The 18,634-nt window shown below is 38.2% G+C and overlaps 1 protein-coding gene across 4 annotated transcripts in view; it reads left to right on the top strand.

Annotated features, from left to right (window-relative positions):
* Positions 1–18,634, top strand: part of ldb2a (LIM domain binding 2a) — a 120,593-nt gene that overhangs the window by 92,251 nt on the left and 9,708 nt on the right. The window contains exons 5-8 of one of the 4 annotated variants that reach the window (XM_042493547.2): positions 3,446–3,529; positions 9,649–9,772; positions 13,492–13,545; positions 14,354–14,484. In XM_042493547.2, the coding sequence (XP_042349481.1) occupies positions 3,446–3,529; positions 9,649–9,772; positions 13,492–13,545; positions 14,354–14,484 (393 nt within the window). Of the gene's footprint in view, positions 1–3,445; positions 3,530–9,648; positions 9,773–13,491; positions 13,548–14,343; positions 14,491–18,634 lie in introns of all 4 variants that reach the window. The other 3 variants (XM_042493546.2, XM_088080809.1, XM_088080808.1) reach the window with 3 other exon arrangements.

Genomic DNA, 18,634 nt, shown 5'->3' with positions numbered 1-18,634 from the left:
ATTTGTGGATGACGCATCCGCAGTTTCATTTTGCTTGCATAATGAAAACAAAGTTCTTGAATCTGTTATCAGTGATCAAAATAGTTAAAATCTTTAAATTGGTCCAGGCTCGGTAGAAACTCAGTTGATTTATTCTATCTTTTGGATGTTTAATCGTAGTCTTTAAGATAAAAAGATTTAAGATTTGTAGTCATAATTTATATGTTATGAACTGATAGTATCTTTTGAAAACTTGATACTCTAACTAAAATAAATTTACTAGAGTAAAAAGCACAGTATTTCCCCTTGATTGTAGTAGAGTAGAGGTATAAAGTAGCAATAAATGGAAATAATTTAATTAGAGTACAAGTACCTCAAAACGCTGTACAGTCCTGGAATAGTCACTCTGCTCCTGATCTGGAAAACAATAAAACGTTTTATTCAAAGAGTGTTTTTCAAGGTAATTAAAGAGTCTTTCAAAAGAATCAAAAATCTTGTGCTCTTGGTCAAAACTTGATGAGCCACAGTTCATCTAACATGAATATATAAATTTAATAACAACACAATTTTAATTCAAGAGGCTCTTGGTACAGCATGTGCATGGACAAACACCAAAAAATTACAGAAATTAAACAGTGATTCAGCCTTATAAAGTGAATTTCATACCTCATACAGATGTGTCTAACAGTGGAGTCTAAACTTCTACAAGGTTTTGATCTCAGTATTTCAGCCCTCAGACACTCTAGAGACTCCTCACATGCCTGCATGCAGACAGTGAAAGACTCTGAGGCCTCTGAAAGCACTGAAACCATGACCACGGATGAATCATACGTTCATAAAACTACTATTATTATACATGATGACATTCAAATATTGTCATATTTAATCATTTTGCCATGACAACACCACTGAAAAAAGGTTAATTTCCTTGTTTGTGGGGCGGTAAAAATACACAGAGACAATAAAGAAATACACACAGATAAAACACTGTGGAAGTTTCCCCTCCCAAACATCTGCTACACCCACATCCCACACACACACACACACACACACACACACACACACACACACACACACACACACACACACACACACACGTACAGTATGCAGCCCTCACACACACATGAGGTAGAGCAGTTGTGTAGAATTCAAACAGCCACAGATATCAATCAATTCAATTTTTTAATTTTTAGTGTAGTTACAAATAATGCAGCATGACATAGATGGAACAGCTGTTTAACACATTTATAGCAGAAATATACAGTTCAACGAGACATGAACAGATAAGCCATACACACATGGTTTTTAATACTATACATCCAAGTGGGTACTCAGAAGTAAGTTTGTTTGGAAGACGTTAACAGATCGTTAACGAAAGTAGCAATACAGCAATATGCAGTCAAATTAAACTGTTGAATGCAGGAGCTCTTATACTAGCATTGTCAGAAAAGAACATGCTCAAATTATTGAGTGTTTGTTAAACTGGCAAATAGCCCATATGGTTGTTATATCGTTATTATTCTAATATTTAATTAATATGGGTTAATGTGTAAGCTGCATTTTACTGTGTACTGGGTCAAGCTTGAGCTGATTCTGGCTTTATTATATAATGTTTTTTTACTTTAATTCCTAAAAAATGGGTCATATTTTATAAGATAATCATGAGTTTTTGTATGCAAAGTCTTAACCTGCAGTGTAACCTTGGATGCCAAATAAGCGTGGAATTAATCGTAGAATATGTCCCTCAGGATCATAAACTTATACCCTCAGAGGTATAAAGCATTAACTCAAAACAGGACATAAGCATAGTACTTGGAATTGTTGTCATAATAATTGAATTGCTAACTTGGTTCCATATTTTGGAGAATAAGATGTACAATACCAGGAGAAAAATTGACATTGAGGGCATACAATTGTTTGTTTTTTTTTAAAGATATATATGTTTGGGTTATTACATGACGACGGCAGCTTTTCTTTTCTTGTTTAGTAGCAGAGAACAGCAGAATGACTGTAAGCATCAACAATAAGAGAAGACAGCACAGCTGGTGTAAACTGAGGAAAATGAGTATTGAAACCGTTCCAAATATCCTGCATCGATATGTATTGATAAGTCAATATTTTTAACAGCGCTAGTACTTGGATAGATGTATTTAGTTACATTGCACCACCGCTGAGCAGCATCCTGACTTCTCTAACACAATACATGTACTGTGCATCTTCTTCACTGTTTAAACATCGTATTTGGACCGCTGCCATGCATCTTGAATTCTGAATGTGTTTAGTTTGTTCTCCGTTGTTTGTCTGTTTTTGGCCTCTTGAACCGAGTGTCTGTGTCGTCCCTGCACCATATGCGCCTGCATTTTACTCGTGTTACTCCGCAAATTGTTGATACATGGCTGCACCAGTGCTGCCAAGACACATCCCTTGTACAGTACGTTCAGACTAATTCCACTTGATGAGTAAAGTAATTCAGATTCTGATCCGCCGTCGGCCAATAATGCACACTAATTCAATTCTCCCGTCACTCATGTTGGTCTGCTGACGGTACAGAAGAACTCTTTCGCTTTCCCTCTTGACTTTCTCCACACAGAGATGCGACTGGAGATAGAATTATGCATTTTTCATGAGGCGGTGAATGCAAGTGTGCTCACTGCTTCTCCTCAGTCTGGGCTATGTTTTGCTCTGTCAATACCTGCAGCTTTTTATGATTTAACTGCTTATTCTCGGAGCGGCAAACAAGCTTAGTGAATAGTCTTTTTTTTCCCAATCAGATGTCATCCTATAATTGCTATTTTTTCTTTGTTCTTATTTAAGATCTATTCTTTACTCCTACACATACTGTATAATAACAGGGTTTCCATGAGTTTTCTGTTTTACAATTAATTTATTCAGAGCCTATGTTGGTCAGTTCTGAATCTTTTATGTGAATGATGCAACTGTCAGCTGGACCACATCGAGCTGCACCTAAAAAAACACAAGAGCACAATGCATTAGATGTAGAGAGGGTTACATCTGCAGATTTTTGCAGTTTTTCCAACAACTTAACATTATAAAACTAATTTTCCCTGCTGCCCAGACCCTGCACACATACACCGAGCAACATCATCATATCCAGCAAAGATACGGAAATGAAAATGTGTGCAAATTTAAATGGAATGGCAAAATAATATTGATTAATTAGCCTCACAGTTTGACAATAGTGTGAAATGAAGGCCTCGAAATACTTCCATTCAGCTTCATGGCGCAACTGCGATAACAATGTTAAGTAGTTGCATTTATGACTCGAGGGTGCAAATGTGTCGAATGTGCATTATCTGATGAATGCCAATTAGCCTAATTGCCTGTAGATAATTAGTTTATTCGTAGTCGGTTGAATGCAAACATAAAAAAATAAAGCTGTACAAATATGTAGCCTATACATATATAAATGTGTTCTTCATTTTTATTTCTCTGCTGCTTACTTCAGGCACAAGACCCTCAGGTGCTGGAACAACTGTCCAAAAACATCACTCGCATGGGTTTGACCAACTTCACCCTCAACTACCTCAGGGTAAGGACTCTGTGTGTGTGTGTGTGTGTGTGTGTGTGTGTGTGTGTGTGTGTGTGTGTTTGTATGTATGTGTCTATGTCTGTGTCTGTGTGTGTGTGTGTGTGTGTGTGATTGTCATTCTGCTTTTATTTTTGCTGTCTTCACACTTAAATGCACACGGAGGAACAATTCCTGTCCATTTTTAAATGTAGTAATGCATGTTGCTCATTCTTTATAAACTAAATATCTCATACTTATGTGTCTAGACGGCATTAAGATGTTTTTATTATGTAGAATATTCATGTTTTGTCATATTTATGTGCTCCCCTGAGTTATTATGTTACCTGCTCTGCAGATGTGTTATCTTTCATTTCTAATTTTACATTCAGTGTTTGAATATTCAATTTTGACTAAGCTATGGTTTTATACATTCACATTTTAACTCTTAAGTTTATTTAAGGTCATATCGTGACTGTTAATGTAACTATTTTTCTCTGTCTTACTGGATTTGAAAGCCTGTGCTTTTATTTATGTGCTGAACACGGTTTATGACTCTCGGGCATTTGAAACCTGAGTGTATAATTTCAAAAGTGCATGGCATCAAAACAAAAAAAAAATATAAGCACTTATTTCTTCTTTACTCTCTGCATATACATGTTTTTCTACCTGACCGCAGCATTATAATTTGCGGAAATAGGAAGTATAAGCCGGCTGAATACATTAGTGATTATTTCACAGGGTTTTGTTTGTGTTTTTCGATGCCACAGTTGACTGACAGCTACGATTTCCAAATGGGAGAACAAGAGCGAGCGGGAGAGAGATGGGGAGAGAGAAGAATTAATTGGATACAGAAAATTAGCATAACATTAATGAACGCTCCCTGTTGAGACTCATAATTGTGAAATGGCGCGCGAATCGGGGAACGGCACCTCGGCTGCTTATAATAACTGAGTGAAGAAAGACACAGAGAGGGAGAGGAGGCAGGGTGGCTGTTTTTGTTTTCCTATAACAATGATTTTTCTGTACAGAAAGCAACTGTAATGCGGCTGAAAGAGAAAACACATAATTCAAGTATCTGTAATTACACACTAAAAGATTTGGCTTCTGTTCATTCTTTATTTTAGTGATTCAGATGGTCAGTGTTTAGCAAGCGGAACAATGAAACAGGGATCATGCCTTGTTTTCTGTTTGCTGACAACATGCGTTTTAGGAAAGTTGTTTGTGTCTAAATAGTCACAGCTTTGCTTTTGAAGAATGGTTAGTTTGCCGAAATGACGTGCGTTGCCTCAGTGGTCTAAACCGTACTCACATATTTCACATAAATCCCTGTGCATCTGTTAAATTAGGAACTTTCCCACAGCACAATGTGGTTTTATTTGAAATGCTACAGAAAACATTCATCTTAACGAGGGATTTAACTCTCATCTGAGGTTTTCTTTCATTTCGGTAATAATGAAAACGCCATAAACTACACAGAGTTTTCCACTACTTCAAAAGCAATATTATTTAGTTTATTGAATTTGCATTTTAAACATGTGAGTTTACAAAGACGGGCAATGGGAAATAAGAATTGAAGGCTCAGTTACAGATTCACAAGCGAATTCACACAAGGATTGCACAGCTTTTGCAACCGCCAAACCTGCACAAATAAAAAAAAAAAATTGTAATTCTCAACTGCACCCCTAAGGTAAATAGTGATGTTTGCCATATTTAAATAAAGTAAAAGCACACATTTGGCTCAAAATTGGCCCCTTTCGATTTAAATGAACCTCATTACAAAAAACAGTCCAATTCAAAAAGTCACTGCAAATAGCTGCACGTAGTTCCAGTGAAATTATTGGCATCTTCAGAGAGTTGATGGCAACTGCAGCACATTTATAACAGATGTCACCCCTAGACTTTCCAAATTTTGAGAAATGCCTCTGTGCCTCGTCAGCCAGGACCTCTCTCAAAATGTCAGTTTCTTTTTTCTCTGACATTTTTTCACCTACTGTGTTCTCGTCAAAAAAACAACATTGATACTTTGCCACATGACAAATAGCACTCATCTGCAAAACTTAATGTTTGAGCTTTTATATCATCAGTAGGGATGTAAACAGTTAACTGTTAATCAGTCAACAGCCGAGAATATTTTTGTCCAGTTATACTGTATATGCTGGTGGAGAGGTTAATTTGGATACTCCTTAGTTAACTACACTGCACACCACCTGGGTCTGGTAGGAGCTAGCTAGCAGCACTGCTAATTCAACGATTACTGCCAGAAGTGCTGTCCTGACTCAACACGACTGCTGTGGAAACATTGTGCCCACCCCCGTACACCTGGGACACACTGCATGCGTGAGCAGCGCTTGACAGCAACCTCGCCAAACTTGCGCCTGTGATGGTCACACTGGCAGCGTTGTTGCTGTGACGTTTCTGCAGGCTGCCTGCTGCCTTGTGTCAACAACGGATGGGATTCTGTTGACAAGGACTTTTATTTTGAAACAGAAGCAGGAAAGTTTGAGTAAAATATATATTTGTATTTCCACCGCTCTGTGGCAGATAAAGACATTGGAACTGTAGTAAAAGGTGATATAGTCAGTGTAATTATCAAAACACCCTTTTCACCGTCTATTTCTGCTAACAACTGCACATAGCACGGGGAAAAAATCTGTGAGCCACTGTTTCTCAGTGTGACTGCTCTGACTAACTAACTGTTTGCATGGGTGCCAAAAAAACAGGTGCACAGTGTTTCCACAGAAATGTGCTCTGCCAATGGGACAGCTTTACCAGCTGTAACATCTGAAAATAACGGCGCAACTAGCAAGCTGACGTTAGACCCCACCCAACCTGGATGGTGCACAGTGCAGAGCGGCCAAGATACTAGTAGAGACTGGAGGTTTGGTGGTGGGCGTGCAGCTGCCTGACAGCAAAGCCAAAAGAAAGTAAAATACAAGTGAAGACATTTACATCGAGAACATCAAAATTTCATCACCTCTAAATACATAGCACTTTAAAACACAGCCCTAAAGCTCACTGAGTCAGTGGAGCGCTGGACCAAAAGGAAAGGCCATTTCGTACTTTGCATCTTTCTCTTTTTTTTTTCTTAAGAATTTACTAGTTACTTACCTTTTAATAGATGTCTTGAAAGCAAAATTAACCGAAACTGACATCCCAAATCATTAGCACAAAATCTTTTGTGAATCAAACCTTGAAACAGGGCAGATAGCTGTTACAAGTGATGTGCAATTCATGTTCTAATCAGCGGCTGCAGTTTATTCTCTGTGAATCTTGTCTTTTAAGGCAGTGGTTCTCAACTTTTTTTGTCTTTTTGTGACCCTTAAAACAAATCAATGTCTAGTTGCAACCCCTCATTGATTAATAGAGGCCTGGAGAGATAAAACTACACAACATTTCACAGGAGCAAAGCAAAGGTTATGGAAAGGTCACAAAACAAAACAAATATGTACCCCAAAAATCATCTTTCATTTCCTTTAGATTCACATCATGAACCCTTCTGGGGGTCCCGATCCCCACACTGGGAACCACTGCTGTGCTGTTGCTGTTATGCATCATATCACACACTTTGCAAATTATGTTTTCCCCCACTGTTATCCAAGGATGTCAAGGTAAAATACACCCTTTCCTCACATTAAACAGGCAATAATGTGTCTCTGGAAAAGACCTTTCCCAGCGTTTATCAGTGCTTCCAAAAGAGACTGACGGTTTCCTGGCTCAGGGGTTACAACCGGCCTTTCTCTCACTCTCACAAACACACACACTCTCTCTCTTTTCTTTTTTTTTTTTTTCATTTGGAGTATTTAAGCCTTTCCATGTATTGGAGCTGTCGGCTTCCTACTATTCAGCCTGAAAATAGCCCTTGTTTTCAGGCTGAGAGCCAGGGCTTGTTGGCTGAGCTGGGGAGGGATATTACTGTGTCAGGAGGGAACTATCAGAGGAGAACATGGGATTAGTCTGCTACAGGGATGTTCACTTTACCTCCAGCTGCATGGCATCAAAACACAGCCGTCCTAACACGGGAAACAAACATTACTGTGTTTATGTAGGGTAATTTGGCGCAAGCAGCTACGCTTGTTAGAAGGACTAGTTTGAGACTCAGGACTGGTGAACATATTCTGGTTTGGATATCCATCATGTTAAAACATTTCCCGGTGTTGTCAGGACATTTGTATAAAAGCCTCCAAACCTTAACACATAGTTGAAGGTAATAGATGCGGTACAAAATGTTACCTGCCCTTGTTTTTTTCTTTTTTACCTCCAAGTTGTACAGTACGGCTGAAGACAGGAGGAGCATGTTGATTAGACTTGACATCAGAAATGTAGGGGTGCTGGGATGCTGAAGGTCAGATCATTTGAGCATGCAGCGAATGATTAACAGTCTCTTTTCTCTCAGTAACGACTGTCAAAGTGCCCTTGAGCAAGTTGGTTAACCCACACCTTTTTCTCCAGTAATGTTTTACTGTAAGTCACTTACAGAAACTGGAAAATAGAAACTAAATTGACTTCTTGTCCGGTCAGCCATACCAGAGAAATTAGTGGGCAAAAATCTTTGTTCTGTTAGATTAATTACATAATAATAATAATAATAATAATAATAATTATTATTATTATTATTATAATTACATACATTCTTCTAACGTGATCTTCTTGGTCTTTGACACACAAGGCTGCTGTTTACTTCTCCTCAGAGTTGGTTTTGCTTACTGCACTCCAGTAGATATACCATGTTATCTATCTATCTATATATATAGGTATCTATCTATCTATCTATCTATCTATATATATATATATATATATATATATATATATCTCCAGATCCCTTAGGTTTAGATTTAAAGAATTTTGACCAAGACGCATCCTGAGCAGGGACATTTTATAGATGAAAAGTGAACTTGTCTGTACTCTCTTGTGGGCAAAGTAATGTTGACAGTGTTTCAAAATCACCTTAAAGCTTGTTTTCTGTACTGATTTTTCTGTTTACTGTTACTTATCAGACGACTTATACTCCGATACAGATTTATCTGCAGGAAGCTAAGATCAGCTCTAATAGTGACTTATTGCTACATTCATCAGTGTAAAATGCACAGTGATGGTTCCTTACAACATTATGTCAGCCAAACAATATGACAATGTGAAAACGACAAAGACTGCCTCTGAAGAAAACAAACTTTTAAGCACCAATACTTCAAGTACCGCCATTAATGGAAAACTGCTTTTTAATATTTGTGTATCAGGATAAAACCTTCCTGCCATAACACACCAGCACAGACATAATACTGCACAATTCTATACAAAATATAGTAGGAATACATCTCAAAAATGTGTGCTGTTCGTGGTATCTTAGAAAACAAAGGATGTTGTGGTAGAGTTGGGTAAAATGGTCAAATCTTCAATGAAGAAGAAGTCGGGAAGAAAAAAAACAGTTTTATCTAGTTAAAGAGAAAAAGACGGACAGGTTGCCTGGAGTTTGATCCCAGTGTTACTCTGTGATTGGTCCAGCAATAAGACGGCACTCTGACTGTCCAATCGCTGTCTTCTGACTGCACCAACAAGCATTTGGATGGGGGGGGCTGACCAGTAATGTTATCCAGATGTTATCTGGATAAGCTAAGCCTGATGTATTTAAGATGACAGGCTGACCTCTGGTTCCTCTCACTGCAGATCACCAGAGATTTACAGTTTTCTCCAGACTGAATATTGTGCTCAACTGGAGAATATTGTTGGAGTGCAGTGTGGGAACGAGGGACTGTTTTGTGTTTTTTTCGAGTTCGTGTGTATTGACGCATGAATGTGTCATTCACATGTAGTAAACAGCTCAACAAAGGCTGCTCATATTAAAATGTATCGTCCTGCCCATCTTCCTCTCTCAACCCGTCTTCTCTCTAAAGCTCTTGACAATAAACCTGTTTTTAAAGGTACTATATTAATTGTGTCTATAAAAACTAGATTTACTGCACAATTAATCACTCAAAGTCAGCCTGTGGGTGATTAATTGAGCAACAAAGTCAGTGTTTTTTATGGATGTTGTTTTGCTCTACCTTGATAAGAGGCTGCAGCAGCGGACAGGACACTGTTCGCTCATCAAATGTGAAATAAATCTGCTTTAACTGAACGTGTGCTTTGTCTCGTTGCGTCTGCAGTTGTGTGTCATCCTGGAGCCCATGCAGGAGCTCATGTCAAGGCACAAGACCTACAACCTCAGCCCCCGGGACTGTCTCAAGACATGCCTATTCCAAAAGTGGCAGAGAATGGTCGCTCCACCAGGTAACTACCTACATATCTTTACTGTCAAGACGCCTGTTTAAAGAAGCAGATTTGGACAAATCATAAAATAGTTTTAATTTTTCTCTCAGCTAAGAGATTCACAGGGTTTGTACAGACATGGAAAAGCTGCAAAAAAAAAATCCAGGCCTGGAAAGGTTTTGAAAAACTAAATATACCCTGAAAGTTTTGGAAAAGTCATCAAATTGTGTTTCACAAACCTGTATAATAACACATGATGTCTTCAAGGTCTTTTAGAAATTTAAATATCCAATGATAATTTCCCTCTTTGCAGTCCATAGCTGTGATAAATGGTGTAATGGAAGGCATGTATTCTTTTAAAATCACCCAAAAAACATTTCTGGGGAAAAAAAGCCCAAATATTTTAAAGAAAACATTCCTTCTAAACCTGTGGGCAGATTTGGAAGTCATGTTTTCTTTCAAAATAGAAAATAAAACAAATACGAAATACAACCACTTGAAGTTGTATGCCCCCGTCATTAACAACAAACAGTCCCAAAGTTTTATTTCGATATTCAGTTAATTAATTCAGTTAACTAATTTTGTTCAAAATGTATTATTATTTTTGAATAATATATATTTAAGAAAGCTAATACAAAGTCATGGAAAAGACCCAATGAGGAGTATCGATTGTCGTTTCAGAGAATGTATGGTCTGTAAAATTTGCCTCAACTTCAAGGAAAAGTCATGGAAATTTTTAGGTAAAAATGTGTATAAACCCTGTTTTCAGAAAACTGCGGATAAATCTGCTTCTCAAAACAGACCCCAGAAATGACATCAAATGACGACAGAAAATCATTTACATTTTCTAAAAATGTTGTGGATCTAGTCTTAATCGTTTCCTGAGCTTTAACTGACTCTCTTCCCTTTAAAAAAAAAAAAAAACAGCTTTTAATTCTGTACCATCACTCACTTTGCATGAGTAGGAATATATTTTCTCAGACTGTGTTTTTATTGCATCATTTATGTTTCCAAATTTGCCATTATATGTCTTAATCCCTTAAATATGTTTTGCCTGTCAGGTATGTGAAATTAATCAGAATTCAGAGCTGCCTCCTGAATCTCAACCTCGCCAATCTTAACGGGGCCCTCTCAGCTCTCTATGATTGATGTTTTAAGGGCGGTTTCTGAAAAGTACCAGGCTTAAATTGGCTGTGCGGTCTTAAGCTGGAGAGAAAGAGTAAGCCGAGTTTTTTTTGGACACATCGCAGTGGCTGCAAATTACAGCAATGCTTAGCGAGGCGTGACGAGATGTCTTTAAAAACCAACACCAGTCAAAAAGCCTTTGACTCAGACCTGTGTAACTTTAATTAAGAGTGCCGGGTGTAATCAGACTTGTAGATCCAGCTCCCCGGCCAGCGGCTCCCCAGTGTCGACGACGTTCTTCAAAGAAAAGAAAAAAAAACTAAGGGGAAAAAAAACATGGAAAGCATTTTATGAATATAAAGTCTGAGGAGAAAAAAAAGCTCGTGTATTGATGGTTAATTGTGGCCATGGAAAGAGAGCTTGATATAAAATCCTATAGGGGAGATTCAGTTTTATATTATCTATGTGTGATTTATGAGGAATAGCTTAATGTGTCATGCAGTTTGACAGAATGTGCAGCTTTATTGTTTTGACATTGTTTGAAATGCAGTAGACTATGTGCTGGTTTTGGAGCCATGAGTTGCTTAAAACGATAGCTCATAGTTGTGAAAATGGACTTGTTGGTAGGAGCTACTTATAAGGAGGTACTTATACATAGGCAGTGTATTACCTGCAGCAGATGTCAGTCAGCACTGTGGATGTATAAAGAAAATTGGATACAGTGTCGGAGGCAGAGCCACATTCACTCCCATTAAAGTTGCACAAGAGGCCAAAAAGGCTCGGTTTCCGCAGTATGACATTACTCATATCTTGCGTTTTGTGTCGCCCATACAGCAAGCACTCTTTTACTGCAGACTTTCGTCGGCCGAGCGACTAAATTCAGGTTTCGCCCCAGCTTGGATGATAAAAATGATCTAATTGTGAGGCTAATGAAGGGAATGAAGTTGTTGAAAAATGCCAGACTCCACTGAGAAAAACAGTGATTTTCCCCCACAGAACACGACAGTTTCTGGTCTGCTGTGGCGTCGATCAGTCATTTAGTTAGTTTTATTGTGTTTGTTCTGATTCACGGGAATCAGACGGGACGGGGAAAGTTTTTGTTTTAAGACTCTTAAATTTGAAACAGAATTATGTGGATGTAGCCGTAGCGATTGATCTTGTCCTCTGCGCGGAGGGTAAAAAGCTCTGAGACCTAATCGTCTTCCCAATTAGTAGACATTTTTTTAAGCTGTTCTTCGTTGATTTCACTGCTTACGTCTGATCGTAGTTTTTCAAATCTCCTGGTAGCAGGGACACATAGCACACCATGAAAACGTTAATTAAAACATTATTCGACTCTGTTACTACCTCTGCTTTTATACAGAAAAGTGGAATAATGGCGCAGCATTCTCACCTTGACCAGGTGGCGTAAAAAAGGCTAATAACATAAACTAACTAACCGACTGAGGCAGCTGTAGACCAGCAAGACTGTGTCCCGCAAAATAAAATAACAGTTTTTGACAAACGAGTCTGGTGGCTTTAAAGAGAGCGCAGATTGATAAAACAGCAAGCGAGGACAGGCAAGTCAAGCGGTGAAAGTATTCTCAGTATAACATTTAACACTTAAACTGAAAAAGGGTTTTTCTTTTGAATATTACCTACTGTAACTCTGAAGTCCTCCCTCCTTGGTGTGTTTTTCAGGGTTGTTTCTTGTCATCTGTCTGTTTTTCACGTGAAGTTCGCCTGAGCTTTGCAGTTTAGCTGGAATTGCGGTTTTCCCTTTTTGGCGGCGTGTTATTCCCCTTTTCCTGCGATTCTTCTCCAGTCTGGAAACTGGTTGGGATTTCGCCAGGAAGGAAGCCACAGGCGCATTTATGCTCTGATAAGTCCTTTTGGTGGAAATGGAAGTGATTTTAGTGCGTCACCAGTTCAGCATTGAAGGAAACCAGTTGGATAACAGAAATGATTGTCTCTGACAATAGGCCCGCTTTTTTCTTTTTTTTTCATACACGTCTGTCAAAGTCAGGAATCAAACGAGAAAAGATACAGATAAAAAAATCCCTGTATTGTTTTGCCTCTGATTTATAGTTTGAGTTTTGTTTGTATCACGAGTCGCTGGTTGTTGTAACTGAATATAAAAAAGCATCTCCCTTGGTGTGATTAGTAAGAACCTCGAAAAATGTATTTCATTTTCAGACATCTGTTTGAAGATCACAGCAGTGTTTTCTTGTCTCCCTGGAGATTAAAGGAAATGATGTTTTCTAACAAATGTTGGCAGAATTTGCAAAATCATGTTTTCATAAATTATGCACTGCATAGATTATTTTGCAAATACTAGAAACACCAAGATCTCTGCTTAACCTGTATCTGTACTTTGTGTCTTTTTGATGATAATGATTTCACTTGTGACTTAATTGCACCTTCAGGAATTATATATAACTCATAATTGGAAAAACATCTTTTATCTTAGCATATGTTTCCCAGTGGTGTCAAATAGCATCTGTATGGCACCGAAAGCTCAATAATCTCCTCTTCTTTTTCTCTGTTGTCGTCTCTGGTCTCATTCTGTCTTAAATTGTTTAAGAGAATATGCTATCACCTGAGTAAAATTAATCTGATTTTGGCTCCGGTTTCAGCTGGACACCCACAGAACTTCAAAACGGAAATATTTCCCACAAATCACAAAAAAGGTATCTTCTCTCTTACACTGTCTGCAAGAAAGCAGCATTTTAATTGCTTCCTGGAATGCCATGAAATACATTTTCTGTGTGCAACTTCGTCTGCATGTTTGAAAACAGCACTAATGCCTGTAATGCAGCAAATGCGAGTTACGTTTGCCAGATTAATGCATGTAAGAGCGTAATTCTCAAACTAAACATAATGACACACTCATGCTCAGCAAATCAAATCTATAGTAATGCAACAACAATGGATACAGTGTAATTACATGTTCAGTAAAACAAACATGAGTGTGCTTTGTGCCTCAGCAGAGCAGTTTTAATCTGGCTCATGCTATTGAGGAACACTGCAATCGGTGCAGCGCCGAAATCATTAACAGAATTTACATTACGTTGAGCATCAGGCTCCATTGTTGACCATTTATGCAAATGAAACGGGGTCTTTCTTACTAGTGCATGTCTTGGGAGATGTGCGGTTTCACCTCTGATGAACACAAAGCATGGATCATTGTAGACTAGTCGCTCTTGTCTCTGTAACATGTCTTTCTTTGTGTATGTGCACGCGCGTGTGTGTGTGTGTGTGTGTGTGTGTGTGTGTGTGTGTGTGTGTGTGTGTGTGTGTGTGTGTGTGTGTGCGCGCGCATTTTGCACAGTTTTGTCTGCATGCCTTTGTGTCTTTTTCTAATGCCGCCTGTCCGAGCTTCTCCGCTGTACTACCTAAAACACTCTCCACACAGCACACACCCCTCCACCTTGTCTCCGTCTGTATGCATTATGTTCTTGGCATTGCCTCTGTTTCTCTTTGCTGGTCGCGCCAAAGCTGAGCCCGCCCGACAGACAACCACGAAGAGGAGGAAACGGAAGAACTCAGCCAGCAGCGCCAACAGCAGCGTGGGCACCACCGCCAGCAAGAAACGCAGCCCGGCCACCAACTTCAGCCTCTCCAGTCAGGTACCTGTAAGCATCAGCTCCACTCGGTTTGCCTCCTCTTTTTTTTTCCTTTTTATGACTCCACATGCATGTTTGCAGGGTTACACACAGGCACGAGATATTCCTAATGGTATTTCAGCTATTAGGTTTAATTTATTTGCACAAAAGAGGAAAAAAAAAACACCAGGAGGAGAGAAAAGAAATCTGTGCAGTGAGACAAAGAAACCTCAAGGGATTTGTATGAAAACATCCCGCCCCGAAAGACAAAGAGAAAATACATCAAGTATCATAAAGAGTGACACAAACGACATTAAAAATCATCAAAGCAGAAAATAGTACAAGAGCAGGTAAATTCATAAACAGCAGGTAAAGAGGTGAATAAAAGTGTTACTCTGCTGCAGGAAGCATAATATCACAAAGCTTCTTCCTCCAGTTTCTGTCAGAGTACTCTTCTTCATAATATATGTTTAAAAAGACCCAGCTGACCCCGATGCTCAACCAAGTAGCCAAAGCCTAAAGATTTAAAAAAAAAAAATTAAATCTCACGAACAAATGTGAGGGTGGAAAAAGTGACAGTGTTGGAAATGCCCTTGACCAAGATGCTGAACTCACACGGCTGTCCAGAGGACAGCTACTGTAACCGAGTTCACTGCATGTCTGGAAACGTCTGAATGTAAAGAGTGCTGGATAAATAATGTGATAACACAAAAAACAGCACATTTACAGCACTGAAAGAGCTTCATGTGGGGTTGAGCTGCAGCCAACTCCTGCTGCTTGTGGTCGTTCACCAGCAGCAAAGATGATTTACTTTGATATACTGTATGTGCTTTGACTTGCATGCTGCGTTTCTGTGTTTCTTCATTCTTAAATTTAAAAAGGAAAAAGATGAAAGGTATTAACAAAAAAGGCCATTTTTTGAATCTGGTTGTCTTATTTTCTTTCTTCAAATGAAAAAAAGAAGAATTTTCTGTGTAAACACATTGAATCTGAGTAACATAGGTTTAAAACTACAGCTCCTAACTGTTTTAGGAAATTACTGAATAGAAGAAAATAAATAAGTAAAACAGCAATTTTGGGGTTCCAAATTTAGAGCATCAAGCACCGAATTTCCTGTGTCCTGGTGAATTTTCATGCACCAATTTGAGTCTTTTATGCATAAATTTATGATGTCAGTGTCTTTAATTTTGTCAAAAAAAAAGTCAACCCCCCTTTGTACAGTTGGTGGGGCAACCAGGACTGAAGCTTATTGTGATGGAAACTAGAGGTGCGCAATTATGTCCAAAACGAAAATCATGATTATTTTGGTCAGTATTGAGATCGCAAATATTTGTTCTCATTGGTCATTGTTTTTAGGGGACAAAATATCGTGGCATTTTTTCAGGTGGGTGAACAGGTGGTGCAGACACAAGTCTCATGCACACTTAACATGTGATTTGTTCCCTCCGATGTCGCAAAAATGGATTATGATGGTTGGGGAACGGATGATTTTTGTGGCTGCCACTGCAGAGTGCACACGTAGCAACATGACAGCTCTTCAAGAGTGGAGGCTGCTGTCAACATTCAGGAAGCACTTGATTTGATATGCAGCAGTTTTCTATGAGCGGGTCACGCATTTTAAACATCAGTATCGCAGCCGATCATGTTCATTTAATTGTGAGAAGCCAAAATGGTGATCTTGATTAATAGTCGAATAATTGTGCAACACTAATAGAAATGTTTCTAAACACATCGTAAACATGGGACAGTAAAATCTGAAGTTTAGGATCATCTTACCAGCTTCTCGCCAAAGGATGTCCAATCAAGTCATTGTGAAAAACCTTTAAATTAGGAAACCATCATATTAGCGTAATGAACAATTAAACGGCCTTACATCAGCATTGCACTGTGTGACTCGCCAGTATCCAAGAAATAAAACAGGTAACCAACAATGAAAATAAATCTAGATGGGTCTGTCATTCAGAAAAAGTAACCTGGATATAAAGATATCTCTCCCTGCAACTCTGCATACTGTGTTTCAGGGTCTGATTTTGCTACATGTCTCTCAGTAACAGGCCACTTGACACAGTTAGAGGTTAAATAGCCTCTTAAACAGCTGAGTGTTGCACCACATGCCTGGCACTCCCCTGGAGGATTTGATGCTGTTGTGAGCGTGTTTTCTGCACAGGCTCTAGTTTTCTACCTGTTTCCATACTCTGCTCATTATACACAAACTGTATCGTATTTACACCACTGCATCCAATTTACTGTTCTGGAGCCACGCTGGTGCAGCACGCTGGTGTTTTCGAGTCCAGGCTACTGCAGTTCAGTTAAAAGTGAGCTGACGCCAAACTGCGTTACAGAGATGCAGGTTGGCATTAACGTGTGTTCATCTTGTACACTGGACTAATTCTGCCTAATGGGAATTTTAAGGGTGCTGATGCTTTTCTACACTCAGTGTTAGTGCAGTATAACAACCCTGCCCCCTAGAAGTGACATTTATATACTACTAGTATGTTTCCCCTGTTGTATATTTCAATAGAACGACATTTTTCCTGCAACAAAAGTTTATTTATTTAATGTTTATTTAAAAGAGACACAGCATATTAATGAACATCAGTATAAAATAAACACGTAAATATGCCAGAGTTAGCAGGACTGCCAGTAAGTACATTAAAAGATGAAGGTTTCAGTCTAATGTTCATATAGTAAGCATGTTGTACATGCTGATAAATTGATTAATTGATTAGTAATCAACTGTTAAATGAAGCACCAATCAATTTGATTATTTATAAGAAGAAAAAAAGTGAAAATTTTCTGATTCCAGCTTCTTAAATGTGAATATATTCTGTTTTTTTTCTCGTTAATGGCAGGAAACTGAATACCTTTGAGTTGTGGACAAAACAAAATATCTTGGGTTTTTGGAAACACTGACTTTTTTCACAATTTTCTCAAAATGTTGTAGATCAAAATTGATTCTCAGTCAAGTAATGCATCTATTTTAATGACTTTATAAAGGTAATATGATTTTTTTTTTAATTTTGACAATAAAGCTGAAAAAGTATGTTAATAGGCCAAATTATTGCAATACAAAAAGCAACATTGTGATATTTTATATAAAAACTTTTTTACTGAAAGATATATTTTCTAAGGTAATAACAAACATTTTGATTAGTTACTGTAATTAATCACATTTTTTTCTTAGTAACTGTAACTGATTACAATTACATTTATTTTATATTTTAATGACATGTAACTAATTACTCTTCAGCACTGATAATCAACAATTAGAATAATAGTGACCACAGATTTCCATTATAACCAAGTGCCAAAACCGAACCTTAAAAAGTTTGTCAAGCTTTTGTTGCAATAAGCAGAGATAACTTTAAAAGAGTAGATGCAAACAATATGTTGTCAGTAAACCTGCTAACTGGGCACATAAATGAGGTTCCTTTGCTTTGTTGATTGAAAACACGAGTTTTTCATTTTTGTGGTAAATTTACAAATAGCAGATTCACATGCTCTCTGACAGTGTTTCTCAGATGGGGATACAGTTACCCCTAGGGGCACTTTGGAGTACTGCATATATTTTTTTATGTTAATTTAAAAAATATCGGTCATGCATAATTCCTAAAATAATTAGTCCAGTAAAAAAATGTAAATGTAAGTTTGATAAAGCCCATTTTATATTAAGTATCTCTATTTTCTGTGCACTTTGGAAACTGTGAACTGCTGCAGCAAACACCATGTTTATGTTTGTCAACTGTATGTTTCCACAAAAAAATCAGTGGTTACTTCACTGATGAAACATTTCAAAGGATGTAGATTAAATTACAAAAAGTTCAAGAACAACAGTTTTACAGCGACAGGGCTGAATACAGGGACACTGCAGAACTTAGAGAAGCTTTACATGTCCAAGTTGGGTAAAAATAATATTATACAGGGTCGCCTTGTTTATCCAGTTTCCAGCCCAGTTGGGGTGCTTCATCTGCTCAGCACATAACACTAGAAAACTTACATTTTTCTGGCATTTTTACAGTATTTCATTCTCTCACCTACCCTACACACAAACACACACACACACACACATACACACACACTGTACTGTCCCTCTATGCATTGTCCCATGGTTAGCTGTCACGTCATCTTTCCAGATTTGTTGTCCTCACCCTCCTCTCTTACCTCTCTTTTTCCT

This window comes from Plectropomus leopardus, chromosome 8 (assembly GCF_026936395.1).
Source record: "Plectropomus leopardus strain MGB_pleo_1.0 chromosome 8, ASM2693639v1, whole genome shotgun sequence".
NCBI lineage: Eukaryota > Metazoa > Chordata > Actinopteri > Perciformes > Serranidae > Plectropomus > Plectropomus leopardus.
Note: the sequence above shows the minus strand (reverse complement) of the source record. Positions and strands in the feature narration are given on the sequence as shown.